The sequence below is a fragment of the Scylla paramamosain genome, chromosome 13 (assembly GCF_035594125.1).
Source record: "Scylla paramamosain isolate STU-SP2022 chromosome 13, ASM3559412v1, whole genome shotgun sequence".
NCBI classification, from domain to species: domain Eukaryota; kingdom Metazoa; phylum Arthropoda; class Malacostraca; order Decapoda; family Portunidae; genus Scylla; species Scylla paramamosain.
In genome coordinates, this window is record NC_087163.1 from 3,475,888 (window position 1) to 3,503,847 (window position 27,960).

The 27,960-nt window shown below is 52.4% G+C and overlaps 1 protein-coding gene across 1 annotated transcript in view; it reads left to right on the forward strand.

Annotated features, from left to right (window-relative positions):
- Positions 1-27,960, forward strand: part of LOC135106350 (cell adhesion molecule Dscam1-like) — a 190,899-nt gene that overhangs the window by 38,133 nt on the left and 124,806 nt on the right. The window contains exons 4-5 of the mRNA XM_064015271.1: positions 9,729-9,878; positions 22,819-22,951. Coding sequence (XP_063871341.1) covers positions 9,729-9,878; positions 22,819-22,951 — 283 coding nt within the window. The remainder of the gene's footprint in view (positions 1-9,728; positions 9,879-22,818; positions 22,952-27,960) is intronic.

Below are 27,960 nucleotides of genomic sequence, written 5' to 3' on the forward strand. Positions count from 1 at the left end.
GGGCAGGGCTCACTACCCCTCCGAGAACTATGGTAATGCTCTCTCTCTCTCTCTCTCTCTCTCTCTCTCTCTCTCTCTCTCTCTCTCTCTCTCTCTCTCTCTCTCTCTCTCTCTCTCTCTCTCTCTCTCTCTCTCTCTCTCTCTCTCTCTCTCTCTACGCCGCCGTTAATTTTCACGCCCCCGACCAGCCAGCCATTTTGGCTTTTTCGGGTATTGGTCGGTCGGGCCTTCTCCGGCGGTGATTTCGCGGTTCGTATTGCCTTAATTTTCCGCGGCGTGTGTGTGTGTGATGGTGAAGGAGGTGATGATGAGGGGGGCGGACGACTGGCGAAGCGGGATTGGCGAAACGTCACCTAAATTCCTCCCGTTCATCTCCCTCCTGTGCTCACTCATGCTTTTAATCATCCCCCTCATCCCCTCATCTCCTCCCATCATTCCTCCTCCCCTCTCTGCTCCTCATTCCCCCTCCCTCGATTCCTCCTTCAGTGGTGTACCAGGAATACCTCACTCAAGTAATGGACGAGAGCGTTTTAAGGGGAAACTCAGCTATATTCAAGTGTGCTATCCCTTCCTTCGTGGCGGACTTCGTGAGCGTTCAGGCGTGGGAGGACATGGAGGGCCACTCTTATGTAGCTGCCGATCGCTTTGGTACGCTTCAACGGCCTCTCTCTCTCTCTCTCTCTCTCTCTCTCTCTCTCTCTCTCTCTCTCTCTCTCTCTCTCTCTCTCTCTCTCTCTCTGAAGAAACAGTGACATGGCATTTCGCTTTTACTCACTCCCAGGTCTCTTCAGTCGCAGTCTCCGTCAATCCGCCGCCACCTTCGCTCCAATTCCCAGTCACGTATCAACTGCGGCTTAAGGATGGGTGATTCTTGGTCTCTTTCAGGTCCTCAGTTCTGTAGAAGATACCATGAATAGGACACTAATATACCTCTCCCCCTCTCTCTTCTCTACGTCCTCTCAGCAGTGACCTTCAAGTAATTAGCTGCTGACGGAGGGAGTAGCAGATGTCTCACTTGCCTTTGCCAGTCAGCCTCCTTGGTGTGTTTAATGACGATGTTTTAATTTGTGGGTGTTGGTGGAAGGGTTATATAGTGAAGGGTTATGTAATTCGATATAAGACAGAGTACAATTTTTTTTTTTTTCCAGGAAATCGCCAAGTTTTTTTTTTTTTTTTTTATGGGGGAGGTAGGGATGATGTGTTGGTATAAAGAGTTGGTGGTGCTTGGTTTGGTAATGTAATGGCTTATTTATTATATGTAATGTTTCTGTATGTTTCCCTTTTATTAATTTACGTATTTGCTTATTCTGTGTACAATCCTGATACTGAGTCATGACCAAAAATAAATAAATAAATAAATAAATAAATAAATAAACAAAAATAATCAGAGAGCTTTGCCATTACAGTACTTACCATCTCTACTTTACTTTCTCTATATTTTCCTCGGGTCAATTTTCGTTGGTGGGAATGGGGGATTAAATGGTGATAGGTGGTTCATACACGTAGCCACTGGTTCGTGTTCCCGTGCGCACCAGTTCGCGTCCCCTGGCAGGTTCGCGTGTGTCTGTGCAATGAACGCCGACAGGATGATTACTTTGATGTTTCCAATTAATGACCTGTTTAGATCTCGTCTGATTACAGTTTGATTTCCATCTGTTAATCTCTTCGTCCATCGATCTACTAGTTTATCTGTGTCTGTGTGTGTGTCTGTGTGTCTGTATATTGTTCTTGTGTCGGTCTGTACTTGCCTTTTTATCTGTATTTATGTCCGTTCCGTTCATCCACTTGTCTGTCCCTGTCTTTCAGTCCGCTTCTGTTTATGTATCTATCTATCTGTCTGTTTATCTGTCCATCTATCTATGTGTCTGTCTGCCTGTATGTCTGAGTACCTACCTATCTACATATCTACATATCTATCTATCTATCTATCTATCTATCTATCTATCTATCTATCTGTCTATCTATCTATCTATCTAATTACCTGCCTACGTATCTGTCAGTTGTCGTATCCATCCACATCACGTGATCACCAATAATCACCAATAATTTCCATTAGCATTAAACCTGACATCCGAAATAACAAGTCTTACATCCACTTTTTTCCCTCATCCTCTCCGTCCACTCCACCTAACTCCATTCCACCACCATCCACATTTACACCACAATCATCACCTGAATTATCCACCCTATCCTATCATCCACATTTCTCCACTCTATCCACCCCTATCTTCACCATTCATATCTTTAGTGCCTCCGCCTATCCACTCTTGACATTTGCTATTTAATATTCACGTGCCTCTCCGCGCCTCCAGAACTAGGATTACACAAACTCACCCTCCGGATTACACTGCCGCCCTTCCAGTCAGTGTAATTACAGCATGCTCTTTCCGCGACACGTTTTCTGTTTGATTTGGGGACCCCCTGTGTGAATGTGTGACGCCGTTGTTTGTTGATTCATCGGTGACTTAAATATTCTTGTGGCTTGTTGTTGTCCGGTATTGTTCCTCCTGTTGTGTGTGTGTTGCGTCAGTGCGAGTTTTGATTGGTATGTGTGTGTGTGTGTGTGTGTGTTAATTCGTACCGTGGACAGTTGTGTCTTCTGGTCATGGGGGAGGTGGAGATAGCAGACTGTACTTCTCCTCCTCCTCCTCCTCCTCCTCCTCCCCCTCCTCCCAGTACACCAAGAAACAAAGAGCGTGGCCAAATCTTCCGCCAGATACCACCGACCAGCGTTCCTCTGTTTTCTTTTCCGCTACCTTGCCGTTCTGTTTTGTTTATTACGCCATTCCGGCAACTAATATCGCTTCTGAGGGCGGTTTCCTGCCCTGCGCGGCGCTCCCTCTCGTGTGTGTTTCTCATTTCCACTGCCCAGCCTCCCATCAGCCGCGAAGTACGAGTGTGGCTTCAGGAGGGTGTGTCCCCAGCCGCATCTTGGCTTCGCGTGGATCAAGTAGGTCCGCTTTACCTTGCTCTCACTGGCCATTCGTCTCATCTGAGGGAGCCATACACTATTTTGCGTTGATTATTACACGTGGGTCTGCGTCTCCAAACATTGCGGTGTCTCTCCGTATACTTCAACAGGCTCCACTGAAAACAATTGCGGTTTTCGAGGGTGCTTTCATGATTCAAGTGATAGTTTGACATATGGGTAAAAAAAACAACACTCATAATAATCTAGTTAATCATCTCTTTGGCCTTTAAAAAGTCCTCACAAAAAAAAAAGGCGTTTCTAAATACGGGTCATAGAGCGGCATTGTTTCCTTACCATATCGTGTGTGTGTGTGTGTGTGTGTGTGTGGTTAGGTGGATGGGTATGGGTGGTTCTGGTTGCCTCCTGAGTAGCCGTACCTCTCTCCCTCGCGCCTGCTCCTAGTGGTGGCTCAGAAGTACGTGACGCAAGTGTGGGACGAGAGTGTTCTTATGGGAAACTCCGCCATACTTAAGTGCGTCATCCCCTCCTTCGTGGCGGACTTCGTGAGCGTGCAGTCGTGGGAGGACCTGGAGGGGAGGACCTACGTGGCCTCTGATAGCTACGGTAACTCGCATTTAGAAAGACCAGAAGGAAGAGGAGAAGGAGGGGGAAAGGGGAGGAGTACAAATATTCCTGCTTTTTTTTTTCGTCCTTCATCCTTCCTTTAAAGCTCCCTGTGGCTCTTTTGACACTATTTTGAAACACTTCTGCGCCGCACCTTCACAACTTTCAGAAGGCTGTAGTTAAAGTGACACGGTTTCTTAAGAGTGTTTTCACGTTTCTAGTGACAGATTAACAAGATTCCTATATTACTAACAGGAGAAACGCTCTAGAGAACCCGGCTGATCATCTCTGTGGCCTTTGAAAGTAGTCGTGATGAGAGAGCGGAGCGTTTCTGAGTACTGAGAGTCGTGTTCCCTCCCATGCACCTCTTCCGTACTCCTCTCTCCTCTTCCTCCCTCCTCGTGGCGCCGCGGGGGTCTTACGTGCCTGATTCCCTTGCAGGTTCTCAGGTTCCGCCCGGCAGTCATTGACACCACGCAGAGCACACCTCGAGCCGCGGCTGGAATGGATTACTGCAATATCCTTATCTCCCTTGCGTGGCTTCCTCCTCCTCTCTCTCTCTCTCTCTCTCTCTCTCTCTCTCTCTCTCTCTCTCTCTCTCTCTCTCTCTCTCTCGTACAAGTAATCTTTTCTTTTTTGTTCACATTTTCCATGGTATTCTCCTTCGCTTCGTGTTCTGCGTTCTCATTATCTCATTAGCATTCATTAGTGCTGTAAGATCTCGCTTCCCCCCCCAGGCCGGCCCTCTCCCCCTTTCGTCCCCCGCCTCCCTTCAGCCCCCTGCCGCCCCCCTTGTGTTGCTAAGTCGGTGTTGTCTCACGCTGATCACACCCACGACGGCGGTTTGTGTTTTTCCGTTAGATTTATGTGGAGGTAAATCGTCCTCTGTATGCTAGTACGCCTCCTCCTCCTCCTCCTCCTCCTCCTCCTCCTCCTCCTCCTCCTCCTCCTCCTCCTCCTCCTCCTCCTCCTCTAGTTGGATCTGGGTAGCGTCACGATTTTCAGACTAAAAATGATCCTCTTAAGGTTCCTCTCTCTCTCTCTCTCTCTCTCTCTCTCTCTCTCTCTCTCTCTCTCTCTCTCTCTCTCTCTCTCTCTCTCTCTCTCTCTCTCTCTCTCTCTTCCTCACGTTCTCCCTCTCAACACTGCTTTCTTTTCTTTCTTCCCTCTCTCACACGCCCTCCACAAGCGAGACTCAAGTACCACGTCGATAATGTCTCTACACACACACACACACACACACACACACACACACACACACACACATTACCACTCCTGTCACAGCCCGGGGTCGTGCCATTTTGGGGATCGTAAAGTGAGGTTTCATTGTAGCTACACGGGTGACAGAGAGGAATGTTTTGTAGAACCAGACTCTTGATGTGCACTGCGGCTGCTGTTGTGTGTGTACGTGTGTGTGTGTTTGTATGGGGTGTAGGTATGGGCGTGCAGGTGCTGTTTGGCGTGGATGTTGTGACGAGGGAGTTGTGAGAGAGAGAGAGAAACAGAAGAGGAGCCTTTGAAAAATGTGCGAAGGAAATATTGCTTTAAGATATTCCGGGGAGGCGTGAAGAGTTTTATAAAGTTTGACAATTGTTACCTCGAGGAAAGGAAAGGAATTGAATTTATCTTGTTCATTCTCTTCTCTTATTTTTCTGAGGAAGAGTTGTACCTTGTAGTGTATGTGTGTGTGTGTGTCTGTGTGTGTGTGTGGAGGGTGCTGGTCGCGAGGTATGAAGTGTTCTAAGAGAGAGGAGATGGTGTTGAAAGTGTTCCAGTGAGTTTGAAGGAGTTTTGTGAGAGTGTCAGTGGGTGGTGGTAGTAGTGGTGGTGGTGGTGATGGTGGTGGTGTACGAGACTGTGATTTGTGTCGTGTTCTGAGAAAGCAAGAGACTGTGGTGGTGTTAATGGTGTTGATAGTGGTGGTGAATGAGCCTCTTTGACTGGTGATGTGTTGTTGTGTTGGGTGTAGTAAAAAATATTGCTAGTGTTGCCGGACTGAAGGTAGATTTAGCAGGTGTGGTGTTGCAAGAGGGTATTAGTAAATGTGGAATTGCCAGTAGGTGTAGAGAACCAGATGTGGTGTTGTTTGATGTCGCAAATAAACAGGTGCAGTTCTGTCAGGAAGTAAAAGCAGATGTGGTGTTGTCAGAAAGTGCAGATAAGCAGGTGTGGTGTTGCCAGGAGGTGTAGAGTAACATGTATGGTGCTATCAATAAATAAAAGCAGGGGCGGTGTTGTCAGTAGGCGGAGATTAACAGGCGTGATGTTGTCAGGAGGTGCAAATCGGTCATATAAGCAGGTGTGGTGTTGAGAGAGAGGTGAGTTGTGTGGTGTTGTCAGGTGTACATAAGCAGGTATGGTGTTGTCAGTAGGTGCAAATCGGCGTTGTGTAGTCAGCTGTTCATAAGCAGGTGTGGTGTAGTGAGAGGTGTGTGTGGTGTTGAGAGGTGTAAGAGTGTGGTGTTGTTCGTAGTGGTGGCACAGAAGTACGTGACGCGGGTGATCGACGAGGACGTTCTGGCGGGGAACTCGGCCATCTTCAAGTGCATGATTCCTTCCTTCGTCGCCGACTTCGTCACTGTACAGGCGTGGGCGGACTCCGAGGGGCGCCAGTACTACTCGGGCCGGCAGTATGGTAAAATCTCTCTCCTTTCTCCACTCTCCAACCTGCTGACACCTACATTCCTTCCTTCCTTCCTTCCTTCCTTCCTTCCTTTTTTTCTTTCTTTCTCTTCTGCCTTCACGAAATTGCTGACGCGGCTATCCCCCCCTCCTCCTCCTCCTCCTCCTCCTCCTCCTCCTCCTCCTCCTCCTCCTCCTCCTCCTCCTCCTCCTCCTACTCACAATACCCAGGTCGTGTGTTCAGAGGGCGCAGGAAGGCTTAACGCAACGCCCTCAGCTCCGTCTCCGCCAGCATTTCCCGCAAGCTGTACTCGTAAAAAGCACAAGTTACGTCTCCCGCTTTTTCCTTTATTTACGTGATCGTCCATAATTCCCGGCGATATTTGCGTGTTGCTGGGACCTACTGGGAGTTTCTGGGAGTTACTGGGAGACGGGCGCCGCGGAGACGAAAATAACACAACCCCAGTGAAAGAAGAAAGTGTTAGCAGCGGTGTTAAGACCCACGACCTTTCCGTAAGAGAGACATTAAGGTGTGCAGGTGTAGGAGAGTCTCGCGCCGCAGCGGTGTGATACAGACGCTGCCAAGCAGCGAGTTAATTTGCTGCAGAAACCCACTAATGGAGAATTCCTCTTGAGGGGCTCGGCGGCTTGTAATTAAGAGTATTGTTTCCCCTCCAGAGGAATGCAATTTCTTTAGGGGAAGGAAGGCAATTTTATGATCCTTGGTACTTTTCTGGTGTGTTTCTCTCTCTCTCTCTCTCTCTCTCTCTCTCTCTCTCTCTCTCTCTCTCTCTCTCTCTCTCTCTCTCTCTCTCTCTGTCGCCGGTCGTCATCGTAGTAATCGCCGTGGAGCGCCATTACTCTCCCTCATTTACACACTCGGCGTCATCATCACTCACCGCCTCACTCCCTCACTCTCACTCACCCCGGGGCATCTCGCTGGCGTGTGCATGGTGTAGCTGTAAGGGGAGGCATGCTGGTGTGGGGCGTGCAGGCGCTGACGGAATCGCGGCCGGTGTTACAGTGGTGGCTCAGCCGTACGAGACGCGAGTCAGCGACGAGTTTGTCATCCGGGGCAACGCGGCCATCCTCAAGTGCTCCATCCCATCCTTCGTCGCCGACTTCGTCACCGTACAGGCTTGGGTCACCGGCGACGGCATGGCCTACTATCCCTCGCGCGACTACGGTACCCCTTCTGCTGCCCTCCTCCTCCTCCTCTTCTTCCTCCTTCTCTTCCTTCCTGGCCAAGCATTGGTGTCTCAGCGCACAAAGGCTGGCGGCTGCTGAGTGTGCATGGTGCAGCAAAAGATGAGAAGAACGCACCCGAGGACATGCCCTTTGTTCCCTGCAGGTGAAGGATGCCCAGACGCTGCCCGCCCCCAGGATGTGTGGGTGGCGGCTCACTATCTTATTGTGATGAGCTTATTGTGTTACCCCGTACCTCTGTACCGCCGTGTGGAGGTCACCTGTGTGGCCTCGCCGGCGTGTCGTGGCCAGAGTCAGGGTCACACTCTTCATGACTCCCATTGACTGTCTCGCCACTTTGTTTCCTGATTCTCCACAGTTTCAAAACAAGTCTTGGCCGGGGCCGAGGGGGTGGGGGAGTGGGGCAGGTGTGGCGGGCGGAAGCGGCGTGGCGGTAAGCTGGTGACGTCAGAGCCTGGTTCACACCTCCCCTCCCTCCCCCTCCTGGCGGGTCTGCTTGGGGTGTTCTTACCTGTGTATTACTATTTCTCTGTACCACTGCCTCAACTTCCCCTGTGTACTACCTGTGCGGGGTGCGGGGCGGGTCGGCGGGGCGGCAGCAGCGTCGCAGCACCGGAGGAAGGAGGCATCACCCCCCGCTGACCCCGCGAGCCCCACATTACTGATCATTTCCTTGTGGCGGCGAGCAGACACTGGCGGGTCGCGGCAGCCTCGGGTCATTGCTGAATTTATCGCTGAATAACAAACTGCATCCGCCCCCGCCAGTGTCTCCCGCCGCCTTATTATCACCTCACCTGCCGCTCACCTGTCCGGCCTCTGTCTGGCCCGCGGTGGCGCTCTCTTGTCTAACTGCTACTTATGTCTGTGCTCCTAGAATAAGTATCTTAAGTGGGAGGTTGGGGCTACTTAAGTGCTGCATGTTGTTAGGAATAATATTGTTTAGTTAATTGTTTTGAGATTTGCATATTGAAGAAATTAAAATATAGTAAATTGTTTCTAGACTTTTATAATGAAGAAAATTAATGTTGCTTGTAGTTGAATTGAATATTTTAAAAAGTAAAGTAATTAAGTAAATGTTTTTTGTCCAACTCTGCTGACAAAGTAAAGTAGAAGTCAAGTATCATAAAGTAACCTGCATTGATTACTGAATATTAGTCTTATGAGTGTAGTGTAAGGCTGAGGGAAGTGTGTAGCCATGCTGAGTCACGGAACTAGGCCGCTGCGCCACAACATTCCCCTCCCATGCTCCTCACTACAACCTGGAATAACAACATGACACCAGCAGTCCCTTCGTCAGTAGCGTGATGGCCGTCAGTGACTCAGCACGGCTAACACGTCCCTCAGAACACATATACGTACATCTTACTTTAAGCTTACATAGTCTTTTCACCACACATCCAGCTTAACTTCTTGTCACGGTTCAGTGGTGTGTCCCTCCCTGCCACGCTCGTCTGCCGCAGCCTCCTAAAGCCTCCCGTCCTGCCCACACGAAGACGGATGTGGGCGGAGTATGAAGGACGACGTGGGCGGGGCTGGGAGGCGGTGGGAGGCGGATTGGGCGGGGCCAGCAGGAGGGGGGCGGAGGGAAGGGTTTGCACGCGTCCCGGGGCTCATTAAGACTCACATCTCACGAGCTTCCCTTTTTTTGTATTTGTGCTGGAAGCTGGATGTGTGGCGTGTGTGGCGTGTGGGTGTCTATTTGTTTGTGTGTGGCGGGGCGCTGCCTCTCCCCTGGACCTGGCGGGGAGCGGCTGACTGCTGCGGTGGGCGGTGCTTGGTTCACTCTAAAGTCTTAAAGGTTGTAATAATTTTATCGCTAATAATTTAATCATTGGTTCCATGAAAGGTCAAAAATATAATTTAAAGTAACTTTTTAACACTAGTGAGTAAAAAAAAAAATATTTAGTGTTATGTAGTTTATCTTGCAGTCAGATTAGAAAGAGTAAATGTCAGTGCAGCATTTCAACAGCTTACAAGAATAGGGAAATGTAGAAGTTACTCTATCTTTTTTCAGTATTATTTATAAACAAACACACTTGCATTTTTCTCTTTACTAAAAGAACTTAAAACTAACACAAATTAACTTCACGTAAAGAGATTAACCTTCACCAAACAAATAAACAAACAAACCTCAAAACAGCCACAACAATGCATCAAATGAGAACACAGGAAAACAAAGAGACAGAGACAGAGAGTGAGTGAGCCAGCCTGTCCCTGCCACACAAGGTCCAAGAGAGAGGCAGTACCACTAGTCCCGTCAGAGCTGATACGCAGACCCTCCCGCACACTCATCACCGTGCCTGGGTCTCCGTATCAGCGTGCTACTAACCACTTTCTAACCTCCGTCTGTGTGTCGCCCCTTTAGATGGCAAATACTTGGTGCTTCCCTCTGGCGAGCTGCACATCCGCTCCGTTAGCTCCGAGGATGGCTTCAAGAGCTACAAGTGCCGCACCGTTCACCGCCTCACCCAGGAGACCCGCCTTTCTGCCACTGCTGGACGTCTTGTTATCTCCGGTAGGTCCTGCGAGCCTCTGATGGGGGCGCAGAAGGATGGGTAGGAGCAGATAGGATAGGAAAGATTAGGAAAGTGTTTAGATTAGAAAGGGGATATAGAAAGGTAGTAGGAATGGAAAGGAGGGATTGGGGAAGGCTAGGTATATATAGAAAGGTGTGTTAGGAAAGGAAAAAGATGAGTATAATGATAGGAGGAATTGAGATAGAGTTTATATTTATAGAAAGGGAGAAATGGGAAGGATGAAAGGAATAGGAGAATAGGAGGGAATAGGAAAGCGTTTAAAAAGATGGAAAGGAGGGAAAAAAAATTATCTTTGAAATGACCACAGGAGTAAGGAAGAATGGAAAGGATAGGAGGGAACAGAAAAGAAATAAAGACGAAGAAAACAGAAAAAACAATAGAAGGATAGAAAAATAAAACAAAATGCACACAAGGTCTAGGAGAAAGGAAGAAAGGAATAGGAGAATAAGAGGAATCAGGAAGAATATATAAGACTAGAAAGAGACACAAGGATAGACGTGAGAGGAAGGAAGGGAAAGAATAGGAGGAACAAAGAAACAGGAAAGACTTAATATGAATGGAGAGAGTGTGGAAAGAGAAGAATGGGGAGGATATGGGGCAGGTTACGGGATATTAGGGTGAAAAATGGGAGGAATATGGAAAGAGTGGAGATGGGAGAGGCAGCTGAATGGGAATTGGAAGGGGTACGAGAAGAAGAAGAATAGGCTTAGAGAAATAACTGATAATGACTAAAATAGATCTGCAAGAAAATTGAGATAAAAAAAAGAATAGTAAATAGAGAAGTAATGGAAGGAAAGGAATGAAGAAAATGAAGAGCAAGAGATTAGTGGATGTAATCAGAAAGGAATGAGAATGTAGGGGATAAGGAGAGAGAAGAGAGAAAGGGGTGCAGACAGAGAATGAGCCCGTTAAAGTCAGAGTAAAGAAAAGGAAGGTGGGTTATTAGAGAGAGAGAGAGAGAGAGAGAGAGAGAGAGAGAGAGGGGGGGGGGGCGACAGTCTGAGGTGAAGAGGACGAGAGGGTGATTGAAAGAGAGAGGGAAGAAATTACGAAAAAAAAAGAAAGGAAATTACAATACCAATGGAAGATTCAGATTCAAAAGTTTATTTAGCTAATTAGTTACAATAAATCACAAGGGAAATTATATTTTTTACATTTGCTAGGCTTAATGAGAGTTGATGATGAATGAAACAGAGATAAAGGATGAGAGACTGAAGACAAGAATGAGAGAGGCTGACACACAGTGATCTTAGGACTATGAAAATGGGCTGGAACACGGAAATTTAACTGAGAAAGACAGAGAAACACACACACACACACACACATATACACACACACACACACACACACACACGAAATTACACACACTTATTTACTTAGTTGTGATTAGTTATGATAAACCACAGCAAACACCGCTATATATACATTAAAAAAAAAAAACATAAAAAAATAAGAAATAAAAAAACACTTAAAAAAACACGACACACAAACTTGGTAAATCATGTCACTCCACCTAACATCGCTTTCTGTTCCACCCTCAGCAAGTTTAGTATGTAATGTCAAACTCATGAGCGGGTGTCGCGGCTCTATACTCACCCCTAGTCCTCTCAATCAGGCTTAAGTTCGGCGTGAATAAATTAAGAGGGCGGGGCTGGGAAGGGCCTGGGGCGGGGCGGGTAAATGCTGGCTAATGTATGGAGGGAGGTGTGACGCTGAGGTGCTGGGAGGGTGACGGGGAGGGTGTGAGGGGAGTGGGGAGGCAGGCATGGAAAGGGAAGGAGGTGTGGGAGGAATAATAAAGGTTAGTGGAGGATAATAGGGGGTTAGTGGGAGGTGAAAAAGAGGAGTTGGAGATTTGTTGGTGTTGTAGGGAGGGAGGGAGAGAGAGATAGGTAGTGGTGGGGGGAGGGGGGAGGGTGTGGTGGGAAGAGAGAGGAGGGTTGGGAGATACAGGAAGTAGAAAGGTTGGAATGGGAAGGGTAGATTATAACTTAATTTTAGTATTGTTTCTTAATGACAAAAATATAATGACCTTGAATATTTGCACAAAAGATAATTAACGTAACGTAACCAAAGAAAGGTCATTAATGCTTGCACAATGAAATACAAAATGAAATATATGAATAGATTTAAGTAAAACCGGTGACAACCTTGGAAAGACACGAGCACGGCGGAGGCGCGGAGGTGAACAGACGAGCAGTGAGTAAGCCAGTGAGCTAAATGTCGCCCTCCGCCGCGCCGTGTGTCTGGGGTTGCCGCCGGGTGAACAAGGAGCCTGAATGTTGGGATAGGGTACCCCTGCCGTCTCGCTCAAGCTAAATCACACGTAATAAAATCAACCAATTGGCTTTTCATTGCATATCAAAATCAAATTATAAAGTTAACTTCATCACGGCCTGTTGACTGAGCCGCTGCTGTCACTTGCTGTTGTCAAAAGTTCTTTCTGCCGCCACTGGTCTGATGCCGAGTGTAAGAGCCACACTGTCCTTGCCTCTGCCTGTGAGGGTGTAGTGTCGGGACGCGGGTCGAGGGCTGCGCGGGACACAGCGAGGCGTTCACCGCGCGAAGTAACTCGTTGGAGGTTTTAGCACTATCTTGACGTTAAGAGAACCAGCTAGAGAGGGAGGAAGGGAGGAGGAAGGAAAACTGTAGCGTGTAGCTGGAGGGCCTGCTTGACATAAGTACACACGTACGCACAACCACACACAATCACGCCATAAATACTGATATGTTTTTCTGAGTCACAAGTAGCATTGCCGGTCGGTCAGTCCTCGTCTCCCGGGCACCTGTGGGCGGCGAAGGTAAGTGTTGCTCTTTGGTTTATCACTGTGGCGCGTCCCTCTTCACGCCCACCCCTCCCCCTCACTGGGCTGAGTGGAGGGGAGGCACAGCTGTTATTGTCCCATTCCTTGACTGGACTGTCTCCTCAGCCTGGAAGCCGTGTGTATGTGTGTGTGTGTGTGTGTGTGTGTGTGTTGGGTACAAAAGTTTTCCTAATTAGGCCTGTGACGCGCCAGGGTGGTATACATAGTTTCCTTCTAGAGTAGTGCAGGGTGGTGAGGGAGGGGAGGGATGAGGAGTGAGGGAGCCGGTGTGAGGGTGAGGGTGCGCATGTTTCAGGTGCTGCGGGCAGTAGCGCACCGCGGCTCCCTTCCCGTGACCGCTCTCACACCTTCCTCGTGGCGTCGGGGAGCCCCACCACCCTGCCCTGCCAGGCCCAAGCTTACCCGCCGCCCGCCTTCAGGTACTGGGAGACTGGGGAGCGCTGCCGGGCCTGCCTTGAGTGCGGGGAGGGACAGGAGGTCAGTGGAGAGGCCACCATCACGTTTTGAGATCATGATCACTTAGCTTCTGTCCGTCTGAGGAAATGGGGAGACTCCGTATAGTTCTCGAGCGGGGCTCAGGGGGCACCACATTCCGGCGGGGCTGCGGGGCGACGCAACAACGGCCGTGTTGCTTGCAGAGGCGCTGGCACTCTCGAGGCCGCGGCTGCCTTCTAGAAACAAGGCTCAGAACTTCGAGGTGGAGAGCGGGCTGGCCACCACGCTGCTGTGCGAGGCTCAGGCAGCCCCGCCGCCCGCCACCAGGTACTGGCGGGGTCTGGTTATGGTAGCGCCACCACTATCTTGTCCTTTGTAGCGCGAGAAATATGGCTGACAGACAGTATTTAATTAATTCACAGCTGCCACTTTGCCGCCGCCGGGAAATCGCCTTTTTCGCAGTAAACTATGGTTCAAAAGTGTATATTGATAACACGCCCCGATTAATATTGCTTAAAACATACAATTCAGGGCCACTCTAACCCATAAATAAAACTGCGGATGATAAAATCGCTCCCAACCTAAAGTGGACTGGCCGAGCGGCGGGGGGAGGGAGGGGTGAGGCCGGGAGGAGGAGGAGGAGGAGGAGGAGAAGGAGAGTAAGAGGGTGGGGGCTGGTATGGTGGCGTGGTGTTGACGGGGCGTTGTGGCGACAGAGGCGATTGGTCTGACGGGGCCGCGGCTGCCTACCAAGGAGACAGGATCCATGTTGACCCAGAGCGGCGGCTCCTCCTTCGCCCTCTTCTGCCAGGCTCAGGCAAACCCGCCGCCCGCGACAAGGTCAGTCACACCACGGCGCAGCTCACCGCCCTTGCCACAATCTCCCTTTACTCTCCTTCCTCTCCCGCAGCCTTTCCTCCCTCCACACTTCAGGTCCACACTCCCTCCATCTCCCACGCAGCAGCCACACTCCTCCCCGTAAGTGTTGGCTCGTAAGTTATTGATAAGGAGGAATTACCTTTACCTGGAGGACGTAAAATATCATTAAGTGCACCCCAGCCCATCGCGGCGCGGAGGCGAGGAGCTGGAGCAGGAATAGGAGGAAGAAGAGGAGGAGAAAGAGGAAGAGGAAGAGGGGTGCTACTCCTAAAGTTGCGAGTTTCCTCCCGCGTGTGCAGGCTTGGAAAGTGTACTCGTAGGTTTAGGGCAGAAACAAGCCGCCCTGATCCCGGCACCAGGTCCGGGGCGCATTGGCGGAGGCGGAGGGGGTAGGAAGGAGGGAGGGGAAGCCGGGAACACGATGGGAGATGTGAAATATGACGTAATTGTCCCCTTTCCTCTTGCCCTTATCTCCTTTCTCCTCTTCCCCCCCTTTGTATCCCTCTCACTTCATCCTGGCTCTCCTCCACCTCCTTCCTGCTCCTCCCCGGCCCTCAGACCCCGTGGGGAGCAGCCAGCCGCACCTCCCTCGCCGGGAAAAAGGAGACATAGTAGAGGAAACGGCGGGCTCAACCATCTCCCTCTTCTGCCCGGCGCAGGGACACCCGCCCCCGCTCTTTGGGTACGTCCGCCAGGAGTAGGGGCCGCACCCTCACTGCACCTCCTTGGCTCCTCGTTCTCGCCATGCTTTCCGTGCTCGGCCCTCCACGCTCGTCCCTCGTGATCGTCCGGGTGGTGTGTCACTGCTCCATTGATTTTGCACGTTGCTTATGGTGGAGGCGGTGGAGGTGGAGGTGGAGGGGAGCTGGTGGTGGTGGTAGAAAGAGGCGTCGGGTACCCTACAGCAACCCAGCAGGAAGGAGATAAAAGCCGCCTCGCGTGTGTCTGTGTGTGTTGTGTGTGTGTGTGTTTGTGTTGTGTGTGTTTGTGTGTGTGTGTGTATGTTTGTGTGTGCATGATGTGTTGTTATGTTGGTTGGTGGGAACGTCTTCATTTTCTTTATGCATACGACTATATTCTTTTCACACACACACACACACACACACACACACACACACAGTATATCTTTTCTTTTTATCTTGTCTTCGTCTCGTCTCGTTTCGTCTTGTCTTGTCTTGTCTCATCTCGTCTCGTTTCGTCTCGTCTCGTCTCGTGTAGTCTTGTTTCGTCTTCGTCTTGTCTCGTCTTGTTTTGTCTTGTCTTGTTTTGTCATCGTTTTTGTCTTGTTGTGTCTTCGTCTTGTTTTGTCTTGTCTTGTTTTGTCTTCTCTTCCCTTCCCTTCCCTTCTCTTCTCTTCTCTTCTCTTCTCTTCTCTTCTCTTGTCTTCTCTTCTTGTCTCTTCCCTTCTCTTGTCTTGTCTTCTCTTGTCTTCATTTTTCTTCTTTCTCCACTTCCTTATATCAGCCCCTCCTCCTTCTCCTCCTCCTCCTCCTCCTCCTCCTCCTCCTCCTCCTCCTCCTCCTCCTCCTCCTCCTCCTCCTCCTCCTCCTCCTCCTCCTTTACCGCTGCCACTTACTCAACCTTTTTGTCGCTCACTCCTCGCACGTCACCCGCACTCCCTCCTTCCTTTAACCCACGTTGTTCCCTCACTTATTTATCTCTCAACCACCGTCCCCGTGCCGCCGCCCCCAGACTCCATAGGCAGCTCGGCTCCGCGCCTTCCCTCTGACGATAAGATCCACACCGTCAGCGTGGACGTCGGGGAGGACTACACTCTTCTTTGCCAGGCGCAGGCCAACCCGGCACCCAGCTTTAGGTACACCGCAGCTACACTCTCTTGCTCCTCCTTCTTCTCTTTGTGGTGGTTCCTTCTCTTTATATTCGGTTTGCTGGACGCGAGTAAAGTTTATGTGTGGACACCATTCAGTCCCTCTCAGGTGCAGCATGACAACTTCCGTGGTCGGTGAGTGCATCACGAGTAGGAGGTCAGGGTCTGGGTGTGGTGGAGGGCTCTAGAGCAGCGGTGTTGGTGGAAAATTCCGGAGAAGGAACTTGCGGTGTTCGCGCTGCGGTACTGAGGAGTGTTTGTCTCCAGACTCACCTGAAAGGTGCGAGCTGCTGGTCCATGCTGTGGCCGCATCCCCTGCCATGAATTAGCTGTATTTCCTTATGAGAGAAAAAATTATGGCGAGAAAAGCGTTCGCTTTGCTTTTTTCTTTCTTTCTTTCTTTTTTCTTTTTTCTCCGGCGAGGCGAAGGAGGAATGCTGAGTCATGTCTTGGAATGCTGAAAGTTTCGCCGGTGCTCATAAAGCTTGGCCCGCGGCGGCAGGCGGCGAGGAACCAAGAGATGTGTCGCCGCCACCGCCACAATAAGATTTGTCGAGTTGCTTTCATGTGGCAGGCGGTGAGCAGCGGCGGGTGGGCCTCGGGGGGCGAGCACGTGCCCCTGGCGGCACCCTCATTCCCTCTGCGGCGCCGCGTGTCTGCTGTGCGGGAGGATCTGGCTGTGGCTTAATTTGATCTCGTTACTGGTTTTGTCTGCACATCTGAAGACGGGAATTGTGATATCATAATTAAGGTCTTTGTAGTATTTAGTGGACTTTGTGCGAGCGTCCAGCAGCCCACCGCTCATGGACTTCCTTTGTTCACGGCGAGTGTTACCGTAAGCCAACACAACACGTGACACACCACCACGTGCTCCACCACACCCTGACGGCCACACCCTCTCCCCCTAGAACCAGTGGGGCTGTCGGCACCCAAGTTTGTGAGTGAGGACGTGGTTCGCTCCACCAGACGGTCTGGCTCCAGCTTCGCCATCTTCTGCCAGGCCCAGAGCTCCCCGCCCCCAGCCTACAGGTAGCCTTGCACTTCTGCCGGCGACACGTGGCCCTCCTCCTGGGGCGCCGAGGAAAGGAAATAGTCTCGTACTTCCCAGGCGGGGAGTACGGGCGTGCGGGCGTGGGTGGTGGGGGCGTGGTCGTGCAGCCGTTACCTTGCCCCAGACCCACGCCTGCCGCCACTCGCTCGTGATGGCTGACGCAAGGAGGCTGCATAAATTACTCGTCTACTTTAGATTCATATAATTCAATTAGAGTCAAGAATCCCTCATTAGATATTCAAACCTCTATGAGCGGCGGGTCAGAATTATTCATTACCTCACCCGCTGGATATATAATATTTGTGTGAGCGGAATGAGGGCAAGACTGGCGAGATAAGAACTCGCACATCAGCACTACGGCGGCGCCTGTGTGAGCAAGGACGAGCCACGACACTGACACACGCACACTGGCCACGTCTCAAGTCAGCGCGGTGAGGACGGGGCGGGAAAAACAACACACACCTCATCCTTGCACGTATCGTAGACCTTTTCTCTCCTCCTCCTCCTCCTCCTCCTCCTCCTCCTCCTCCTCCTCCTCCTCCTCCTCCTCCTCGGCGTCCCACTGTATTAGAGCTGCATCAGGTGGTCCAGCATATCGATAAAGCGGGATATTTTATGGGTTCGACATCTGCCGTTGTATACTCGTATCATGAGGTTCTTGGCCGGCGCGCCTCGTGTAGTGCCTCGTAGTGAAGGCTGTACCCGGCCAGACCAGACGCGCGCTCTTTTCTTCCTGGAACAAATCGAAGTTACTGGCGGTGTTGATTTAGAGCTATTGGAGACGATGCTGCAGAAGTGGATGTGGTGGGGGGGTCAGCTTGGCAGGGATGGAGGTGGTGGGGGAGTGAAGGCTGTTCTGGGAAAGGGCCGGGGTGTGATGCTGGGGAGTGAAGACTGAGGATTCGTGTCGTTCTACAGAACCTGTCGCCTTCTCCGGCCCTAAAGTCCCCAGCCAAGACCTTATCCGCACGTCACATCCGCAGGGCTCCAGCCTCTCGCTCTTCTGTGTCTCGCAAGGTCACCCCGTCCCCCAGTTCAGGTAACAATGCAGCAGCGAGTGGCGGCGGCGGACCATCTGTAATGTCTGTAATATAGTGTGCAGCAAACAGGCGCTCTTCGCACAGCGTCTGCAGCGTGGTTAGGTTCAGGAGCGCTATTTGATTCCCTTCGCTGGTGGCAGGTGCGGCGCGCGGCCAGGCTGTGCCACCTGCTGCCGCCATGAAAGGCTGTTAACGCCTCGCCTGGAGGCAGGGCGTAATCGTGTGCCACATAAGGCACCATACAGTGTGGAGCGGAGTCGGTGCTTCCCGAGACAGCGTGGCGGCCCCTGACCTGACACTCCGCGTTGTGCGTCCTGTTGCCAAAACAGTATCGTTCATTATACGTGTGCCGCAGACTGTGGGATAGCACTTCTCTCAAGCCGAGGCGCGGAAGGCAGAGGGGAACGTTTACCTCAGCTTTCACTGAACAAACACCTTAGTCTCGCTAACCTTCCTCAGAGGCCGTGGGTCATTCTCGCCCCCGTGTGGCCAGCGTGGACATCGTGCGGGCCATTAAAGAGGCTGGAAGCAGCTTCGGGCTTCTGTGCCCAGCGCAGGGGTTTCCCCTTCCCCAGTACAGGTAGGTCGTCTGCTGCCGTGTGTCACTTATTAAATGACAGTCGGCACTGAGCTCCATTCCTGTTGTGCAGGCGCCTAGACTCGCCTCCTCGTCTCAACTACACAACGCAGCCTTCAGTCCCGTCAGCCACTACCATCCTGCCCTCACCCTGCCCTCACCCCCTCACCCTGCCTTTCACCTCTCACCGCCAGACTCGCTGCTGCCGCGCGATGCATATGGACGAGTTTTGTATTGCCCAGCAAAGGTAATATATCCAGGTATTGCCTGCATATGATTCGCGCCCCGGCTCAATATAGATTGATTGATATCAGCGAGACGGTCAGGTGCTCCGTAATGGTTGAGGTTAGAGTGAGGGCGCGTCGAGATGCTGTCGTCAGGTGAAGGAAAGAGGGACTGATGATCCTGTCCTGCGACTCTCATTCTAATTTGATTTTTGGGCAACAGATCCTGTGGGGTCATCTGCCCCAAAAACGCCCCTGGATGACCTCACCCGCACTGTTGTGTCTATGAGGCGCAGCGTCTCCCTTTTCTGTCCAGCCCAGGCAAGCCCGCCCCCCGAGACAAGGTAAGGAACTCGCGCTGGTGAGACACAGTGTCTGCTGCTGGAGGCTGAAGTGTGCCAGGAATGTGGACACAGCGCAGCAGGACGAGGGGAGCATGGGCCGGTCAGTAACATGTCTCAGCCAAGTGGAATGGCAAAATTTATTTCGCTGACGAGGGTTTGACTTTCGGACGGAGGGAAGATTGTGGCACCGAGATTGGTGATTGGTGACTGTGATGAACGCTGAGTTTTATTCATGATAACCCTGAGAGGGGCAGCGTGTCGGGGTCTGTCGCTCGTCGCGTTGGTTGTCCATTAGAATATGTAACCCGAGGGCAGCACCGAGGCGGCGGCGTAGTATTGAGCGGCATCTACTCACCCCTACGCCACCAGGCTCCTCGCGGCGCTCCGGCTGTCTGAATAAACCAGCACGGCCTCTCCTCTCCTCCCCCAGACCCTGTAGGACTTTCTACGCCTAAGTTGGCAGACTCTGATCTCTCCCGCACGCAGGGACGCCGGGTTGGCTCCACTTTCCCGCTTTTCTGCCGCGCTCAGGGTCACCCGACTCCCACCTTCAGGTAATTCGTCACTTATCGCCTCATCCGCACCTGAGGCCTCTGTTAGGAGTGGTTGGTAGCTAGCCGTGACGCCGGGACCTTGGTGTTGGTCTGCAGCTTTCCTGCTTGGGAATGTTTTGTCCTTCACTCTTGTGGCTTGGCTGTGTGATGTCCCGCCGCTTTGCTTGAGCTTGTTAATCTCTTCGTCATGTAAGGACAGTAACGTCTCACACAGTCAGTGTCGCGTCACGTCGTTTATTACAGAGATGATGAGCGGTAAGGAAGGAACACCCGAGCTCGAGGCTCCGTGTGACACAATAGTTTAGATGTTATTCATTGCCCCGCTCACCCCAGAGCCCCTCGGCCTGTCGGGCCCCAAGTTTCCTTCTGCCGACACCTCCCGCAGCCAGTCCCTCCGTGCAGCCACCGCCATCTCGCTCTCCTGCCCCGCCCAGTCCCATCCGCCGCCACAGTTCAGGTAACGCCCTCACTCCTAAATTCAGGTAACGGGCATTCCGAGGTGAGACATTTAAGGTGGTTGGGTCTCTGTCTTGTCTGGATCCTTAGCGGCCGTGCCTCAGACTCACCTAAAATGTGCAGGGTTTGCATTGAGTGTAGTGGGCAGGACTCCTTGTTCCTTCCGTGTCAGAAACTGGAATCGCTTTGCCTTGCTCAGCCGCCTCCTGACCCTCACAGAGCCAGTCGGGTTGTCAACACCTAAATTTCCAAACATCGACGTCTCTCGGACTCAGGTGCGCCGCGTGGGCACCAGCTTCCCTCTGCTGTGTGAGGCGCAGGCCCACCCTACTCCTGCCTTCAGGTAAACGCTCTGCCTGTAGCAGCATGTGTGTGTGTGTGTGTTCGGGGGTGGGGGGGCTCCACTGCTCTGCTCCTAACGACCCCTGCGACGCTCACCTGCCGGCGGGGTCTGTATCACAGTAATGTATTGCAGGCCATGAATCTGTCCAAGGTGTCAGCTCGGCGCTATATTAGTTTGCCTTGACCACTTCAATACAGCCTTTGTGGTCGAGGATAAACTGTGTCTAATATCCGGTGCGTGAGGCACGGCTGGCCAGGTGTCGTGGTGGCGGGAGGGAAGGCCGGTCAGGCGAAGAGGGAACACTGCACGCAGGGGTGCTCACCCTCACCACACGCAGCGCTCCTTGAATGTTAAGGGTCGCACCTCCCTTTTTCATACCCGTCTGCCCCACATTAGTCCCCGTGGGTCACTCCGCTCCAAAGCTTCCCAACAAGGACGTGTCCAGGACAACTCTAGTGGAGGCTGGCACGGGGTTCTCTGTATTTTGTGACGCCCAGGGCCACCCAACTCCTACATTCAGGTATGCACTTTGTTCTGCCAAGGCTTGTATAAAAAAGAAAAAAATGGATCGTTTAAGGAGGTCGTGGACAAGCTGGTGGGCTTGAGTCAGGGCAGCGAGCAGTGTGTGTAAGCCAAGGGAAAGCAGATAACAATGTCTGAGCGACTCAGGCACACATTTTTTGTAGCTGTTTATGCCAAGCACGACGTGTCACTTGAGGGTTCCGAGGTGTTTAGTGGGGACGGTGACATTCAGGCTCAGAAGGGTGTGTGTGTGTGTGTGTGTGTGTGTGTCGAGGGGAGTTTCGTGACCTTCATCTTACCTCCTGACTCCGTGGCTGTCGCCGCCCAGAGCCTGTTGGTCACTCCGCCCCGCGACTGGCTTCTGAGGACTTTACGAGAGGAAAGCTCAAGGCTCAGGGCTCTAGCTTCTCCGTCTTCTGCGAGGCTCAAGGCTTCCCGGTTCCCTCCTTCAGGTAAATGACTCCCGTCTTCGCACACTGTCCTTCACTTCGCCACTTACAAACAGTTACGTAATCACATCCCAGGAGGAAGATAGCGTCACTTGTACATTAACTACACACGTTGTATGAAAGGAAGAATCTCAGATTCATCACGTCGTTACTTGTTTATCTGTTCAGCACAAGAGCGTCACGATAAAGATTGCATGTGTAGGTGTGTGAGGCAGGGGGCGGGAGTGGGCTGGGGCGGCAGGGAGGGGCAGCGTAGAGGCTCCTTGATTCCTGGTTGTGGCGTTATTGTGCAACTCAAGTCTGGTGTTGTCCCGCGGCCAGAACCGGTGGGTCTGTCAGGCCCAAAGTTCCCCGGAGAGGATGTCTCCCGCACCAAAGTCAAGGCCGCGGGCAGCAGCTTCTCCCTTCAGTGCCAGGCGCAGGCGCACCCCATCCCCTCGTTTAGGTGAGTGGCCCGGCGGACCCCTCACCGTCGTGGGAGGCTCTGAGACCGCCCAGGCTTTAATTGGAAGCGAGAGAGTGATAGGGCGGCATTGTTGACACAAGATTGGCCTCCGAATTCTTGGAAAAATGTTTCTTCACTCGTTACGACACACTGGAAGTTTACAGAATGTCCTTTTTATTTATTTTCGTTCTCGTATCACGTCTGAGGACAGCATCCGGTGCTCCCACCATCCTGACTCACCAGCCTCACCAGCAGTGGTACACAAAGAACCCGTTAGAGGCTTGGTGCAGACAGTGACGGCAGCCATCGCTGGTCCCTCCTTCACCCCTCCCATTCTTCCCACACACGCACACGCCACCCGTCCATTGCATGCACTCACTGCTCTCTCTCACTTGATGATGGCGGCGGCGGCGGCGACGTGCGTGGCGGCGACAGACCCGGTGGGCATGTCGACCCCGAAATTCCCGACGCGAGATCGAGTGGCGACCGACAAGGCGGAGGGGGCAAGCTTCCCCTTACTGTGCCCCGCCCAGGCCCACCCCCCGCCCCGCACCAGGTACGCTCGCGGCTTCACCACCCGAAGCCACCTCACTCTAGCAAACCTTTTTCCTTTGTTTTCCCTTCTCCAGAATGTCACCATGATGTTGTGCCGAGGAAAGAAACTGTTTCGTGACACTGTAAAGTTGTGCTGCGGCGTGATGCTCTCGTCCTGGCGATTCAGCTCGAGCGTTTTTCATCACCTCGCTAGTCACGTGGAGGCTCGGTAGTTTCTCTCACGACCTCAGGAAAAGGAATGCTTGGTAGATGGCGACCGGTTCTTGATAAAAGATAGTCAGGGGTATTGCTTCCTGTATCAGCGATTCCTTTCAATTGTTCATTCTTCTTGCCTTCCTTTAGGCATCCGCCATTTTCACTCATTCTCCTAAACCCGCTCGTCGTCCACCAGAGCCTGTGGGTTTCTCAGCGCCCAAGTTCACGTGGGAGGAGCGAGTCAACACGCTTCTGACGGTTCTCAAGCCAGCGGCCTCTAGCGTCTCCCTCTTCTGCGAGGCCCAGGGTTACCCCGTCCCGGCTGTGCGGTAAGGAATGTGGCGGCGCCTCGAGTTAGGGGGAAGTGGAGGAAAGCGATAACTGACGGGGTGGTTAGAGGCTTAATGATTTCGGCTACAGCAAGTGATTAGTGAGCGAAAATCATGTGTTCAATGCGAGCCAGAGTTAATGAGCGCGTGTGTCGTGCAGGGGGAGGGGCGGCACGTTAAGTGAGTGGGTGTTAGAGTGGCTGGGTCTGGCACAGAGCCGATGGGCATCTCAGGACCTCGCTTACCGTCCACTGACAAGATCCACTCCGAGACTAAGGCTTCCGGGGATGGCCTGGCGCTGCTGTGCCCCGCGCAGGCCAACCCCGCGCCCCAGACCAGGTACGTGACCTCATCACCACAGTAGGTCATCCAATAAAGGTCAAGAGGAATTGGTAAAATGTTCCAAATCTTGTGCCAGTCACAGCGCGGCTTTTATCTTCCGCAAAGCTGCCCTCAAGTTTGCCGCGTACCCAGAAAACAACGGTAGTAATACTTGTGAATATGCCATGAAGGCGTGGCGGAGTCCGGGCGTGCAAGACGTGCTCGCTGGGTTATTGATGCGCGGCCCATGTTCTGCCGCTACACCCACGTAAGGGAAGTCATCTTTTATGGACGCCCAAAAAACAGGATCTTGGTGGATGCGATGCGCGGCCGACTGGCGAGGGCAATGTTTAAAGACGCTTCATCAAACTTATATTAAGCTCACCGGGGAGGGCAGGAGGAGGAGGAGGAGGAGAGGGAGGGAACAGCAGTACGGGAGGGAGGGAAGGGAGCACATACTCCTCATGCATGCTGGTCTCGCCGATATTGCTTCCTCTTCGAAATATTCTCCATTTTATCGGTAGCGAACATATTTTAATACTGAAGGCAAAGGAGAAGAGCCACGTAAATACCTGCCGGGAGATGGCGGCCCCGTAAGCAGCCTGGCGAGGGCGTGAGGGCATGAGGGCGGGTGTGGATGGCGGTGAGGAGCTCAGGGCGGCACCGTGGGGCTCAGCTGCTGTGATTTATGATTGGAAACTGGCAGGGAGGCCGTGTGTACCCTTATCCCGGCCCTAGGAGAGGCCTTAATGACTGTGTGTGTGTGTGTGTGTGTGTGTGTGTGTATACAGAGGCGGTGGGAAGCTCAGGTCCGTCTGTGCCTGTGGAGGACACCGTCAGTGCCAAGATTACTGCGGTGGGACGCAGCCACGCCATTCCCTGCAGCGCCCAGGCCTCTCCACCCCCTCAGTACAGGTGCTCCTCCTCCTCCTCCTCCTCCTCCTCCCCCCTCTACTATTTCCTTCTTTCATTGCCACTACTACTGCACTTCCTTCCCACGTTTTCTCACTACTACCTCCCACATACACATACCCCCCCGCCTCTCCGCGCCCAGTCCACCCTCTCCCGCCATACACCTGGAGTAAGGACGCTCATTTCTGCTGCGTGTGATAGTAATCAAGCCGGGAATCGATATACGCAGGGTAAAGGAATCCGTAATTGGTTTCCACCGGGACGTCGCTGTCTTATCGCTGTTTCAAGGTCTCGTGGGTCTCGGTGACGTTCGCCACGCGCACGCCTCCCGTCAGTGCGTGGCGAGGTCCAGGCAGTCTAAAGAGTCCATGTGACAGTATTTTTCCAGCGTGTCTTTATTTGCGTCCAAGGAAGCGTGTTACGAATTCCACCGTGGTTTGGCTTCCTCCAGTCAGGAGCGCATTCAAATAAACTTCCGCTGGCTAAACTCTATTGATCACACCGCCTGACCGCCTGGCTGGTCGAGTTGCTTTTCCCCGTGAGGCACCTGCAGGGTAAGGAGGAGGCGGTAGGGAGGCGGGTGGTCGCGGCCTTTGATGGAACACTGGCACCTCAGGGACCTGCGTCTTTCCAGCGACTTTACTGCTTCAGAGGACCAAAGTTTCGTCGTACAGTCTTAGGGTTGTTTTTCATTTTGACGTTTATGGGCAGAATAACCAGAGATAGGCGGTCAGTGCCTCGTGTGTCAGGGTCAGTGTGGTGGTTTATTCCCGTTTCAAAATTTATAAATATTCAGAAGGAAGAAAGGTCGCTTGATTCACCTGAAAAGCTTACCCAGGTGACTCTGGTCATTAGGGGACGGGGTACCCCATAGCTGATGGTGTTGCTCAGTCACTGAGGCTTTGCATGAATCAGAAGAAAAGTTGTAAGCAATCTAGTGAACAGGGCGCCCTTCTCATGCTCGCCAGACCCTGTGGGTAGCTCAGCTCCTCAGCTGCCGCCTCGAGACACCGTCAGTAAGGAAGTCACTCACCGCGGCGACAGCTTCGCTCTTTCCTGCCACGCCCAGGCGTTCCCCCTTCCTACCTACAGGTAAACCTTTCCCCGTCTTTGTTGTAGCTTCCTTGCGTGGCTCTTCGCTGTTCACAAGGCAAATGCGTCCTACCAGCAACCCGGCGGGCGCCCTCTCCCTCACGAAGGCTCCCACACTCAGGCATCGCTTCGGGAAAGGTTCCCTCCTGGAGCACTTTTTCTCTTTCCTGGATGTCTTGCTGAGAATTCTCCTTCCCGGATTTCCTCCAGCCTCCCATCCCATCCATCTTCATTTTCTTACTTATCCACTTTACATTCCTTCGTACTCTCACACTCCCACATCTGCTCCTCTCACCACTCTCACTCCTGTACTCTGGCCTTAGATTCCGTCGGCAGCTCCGGCCCTAAGCTGCGTGTAGCTAAGGGAACCATCAACGCCGTCACCGTCCCCGCCCGAACACACTTCTCCCTCCCGTGCGACGCCCAGGCCCACCCCCCGCCCACCTTCAGGTACTGTGCCTGCTGGTGGTGGTGCCCCCGGTGGCTTGGTGCTGCTGCGTACCTGCGTGACGTGGCGACACTGATTGGATTTCCCCTGTGGCGAGAAGCAATGTTGGTTTGTAAGCGTACCATTGTCTTGCCACGTGACTCCTGTTGTGGGGTGACAATCTTTTCTGCTTGCTGCTGTCGTGGAGATATCTTTCAGAATCTTTAACACTTATCTTATAGGAAGATTTACCACATCCAACACGTGATACGCGCTGTGTAGTGGGAATTTGCCTGCAAGATTACAGTAACACCGCCATTTCGTTCACCTTCACCGCAGTGGTCAAGGTTGCGGCTGCTGGTGGCGGTGGCGGTGGCGGTGGTGGTGGTGGTGGTGGTGGTGGTGGTGGTGGTGGTGGTGATGGTGGTGGTGGTGGTGGTGGTGGTGGTGGTGGTGGTGTAGTTAGTGAAATCTGAAATGTCGGCACCGCAGAGTTTTGTGGAGGTTTGCTGTTTCATGGTCGGCTTTTGAGACCGAGAACGTTTTGAAAGCTTTTGTTTCAAGATTCACGAGTGGGATGGGAGTTATTTGTTGCCAACGAGGATGGCAGGGGAACTCTTTGTGTGTGTGTGTGTGTGTGTGTGTGTGTGTGTGTGTGTGTGTTTGCATAGGGAGGGAGTATCTTCAAGAAGTTGGAAAATAACAAAAGGAAACGCCTCGAAACGTTTCTTTTCTTTATCGCACGAAATAAAAGGAGGAAGAAAAACTAGAGAATAACAAAATACTAAAAGTAAAACACCGTGAATCATAAAGACTTACGTGTACCTTGAGAGTGGAGGCGCTGGAAAGAAAACGAAGACTTGTGTTAAAGTTTAAAAGGTAGTTTAGGCTTTTCTAAAAATTGTCTTTTCGTGACGCCCTTCCGTCCCTCACTTAGAGTCTCTTGGGAGCTCCCCGCCCAAGCTGAGATCACGGGACACCATCAACGCCGAGGCCGCGGCTGGGTCACTCACCTCCCTCCTGTGTCCGGCTCAGGCCCACCCCGCCCCGACACACAGGTACCTAACACACACACACATACACACACACACACACACACACACACACACACACACACACACACACATAATGACGTAAGCGAGACAGGAAGGGCTCCATCTCACGCGTTCCTGGCGCGGCTGTCTGGCTCGCCCCACGCTGCTCACTCGGTCTTCTCTCAGAGCCCGCCGGGAGTTCCGCGCCCCAAATACCAGCAGAGGCGAAGCTGGTGAACAAGGTAGCGAGGGCTACCACTGACCTGGCCCTGCCCTGCACCGTCCAGGGCTCCCCGGTGCCCCAGTACAGGTAACGCCCCCACATTGCAGCCCGCGCTCACCGCTAGGTGAAGCTTTTCAAAGAGACATATTGACAGAGAAGACAGCCGGAGCTCCTCCAGGTGGCGTCGCACGAGTCATTAGTGTGCTGTAATGAGGGAGGGAAAATTGTTGAGAGAAAGGGAAAGGCAGAAAGAAAGGAAGGAGGGAGGGAGAAAAGGACAGGTTAGTTTCTCTTGTTTCACCGTAAATATTCTTAATTGTATTTAGCGTCGGCAACTCACAATGAAAGCCTGAGTGTGTTGCATTGTGGCGGCTTAGTCTTTCCTTTTTGTTTCGGTTGTTTTCAACGTAAACATTTATGAGTTCGTTGAATAATGCTCATGCTCCCCTCCCTCCTTCCCTCAAGCCCCCGCGGGCACATCTGCCCCGAAGCTTCCCTCCAAGGAGAAACACTTCACCGACGTCAAGGAGGAAGGCACTGACATCGCAATCTTTTGTGCCGTGCAAGCCTCGCCCGTCCCCTCACACAGGTAATGGTTCTGGTAACGACACAGGCAGTGGGCTGGAAATAGAGGTGACGCAGGCGGGTACACTCTGGAACTTGGGGCAGCGATGCTAAGCGGCGGGGCAAACCTCGCAGGAGAATCATTGAGCAGTATGAGTCTGATGGCATGTTTGTGTGTACTTTTGCAAAGAACCTGTGGGGAGCTCCGCCCCCACGCTCTCGTCGAAGGAGAAGCTGGTGAACGAAGTACGGCGAGCACGCTCCACCTTCGCCCTTCTGTGCAGCGTGCAGGCCTCGCCCGCCCCGGAACACAGGTACAGAGCTGCCTCCAGTCCCCAGGTAGGCAGGCCAGGCAGCGAGGCACCGTGGTCCAGACACTCACGTGGCACGCACCCCTCGTCTGCCGCGCGCCTCCCTGTTATGCAACTCGGACGTT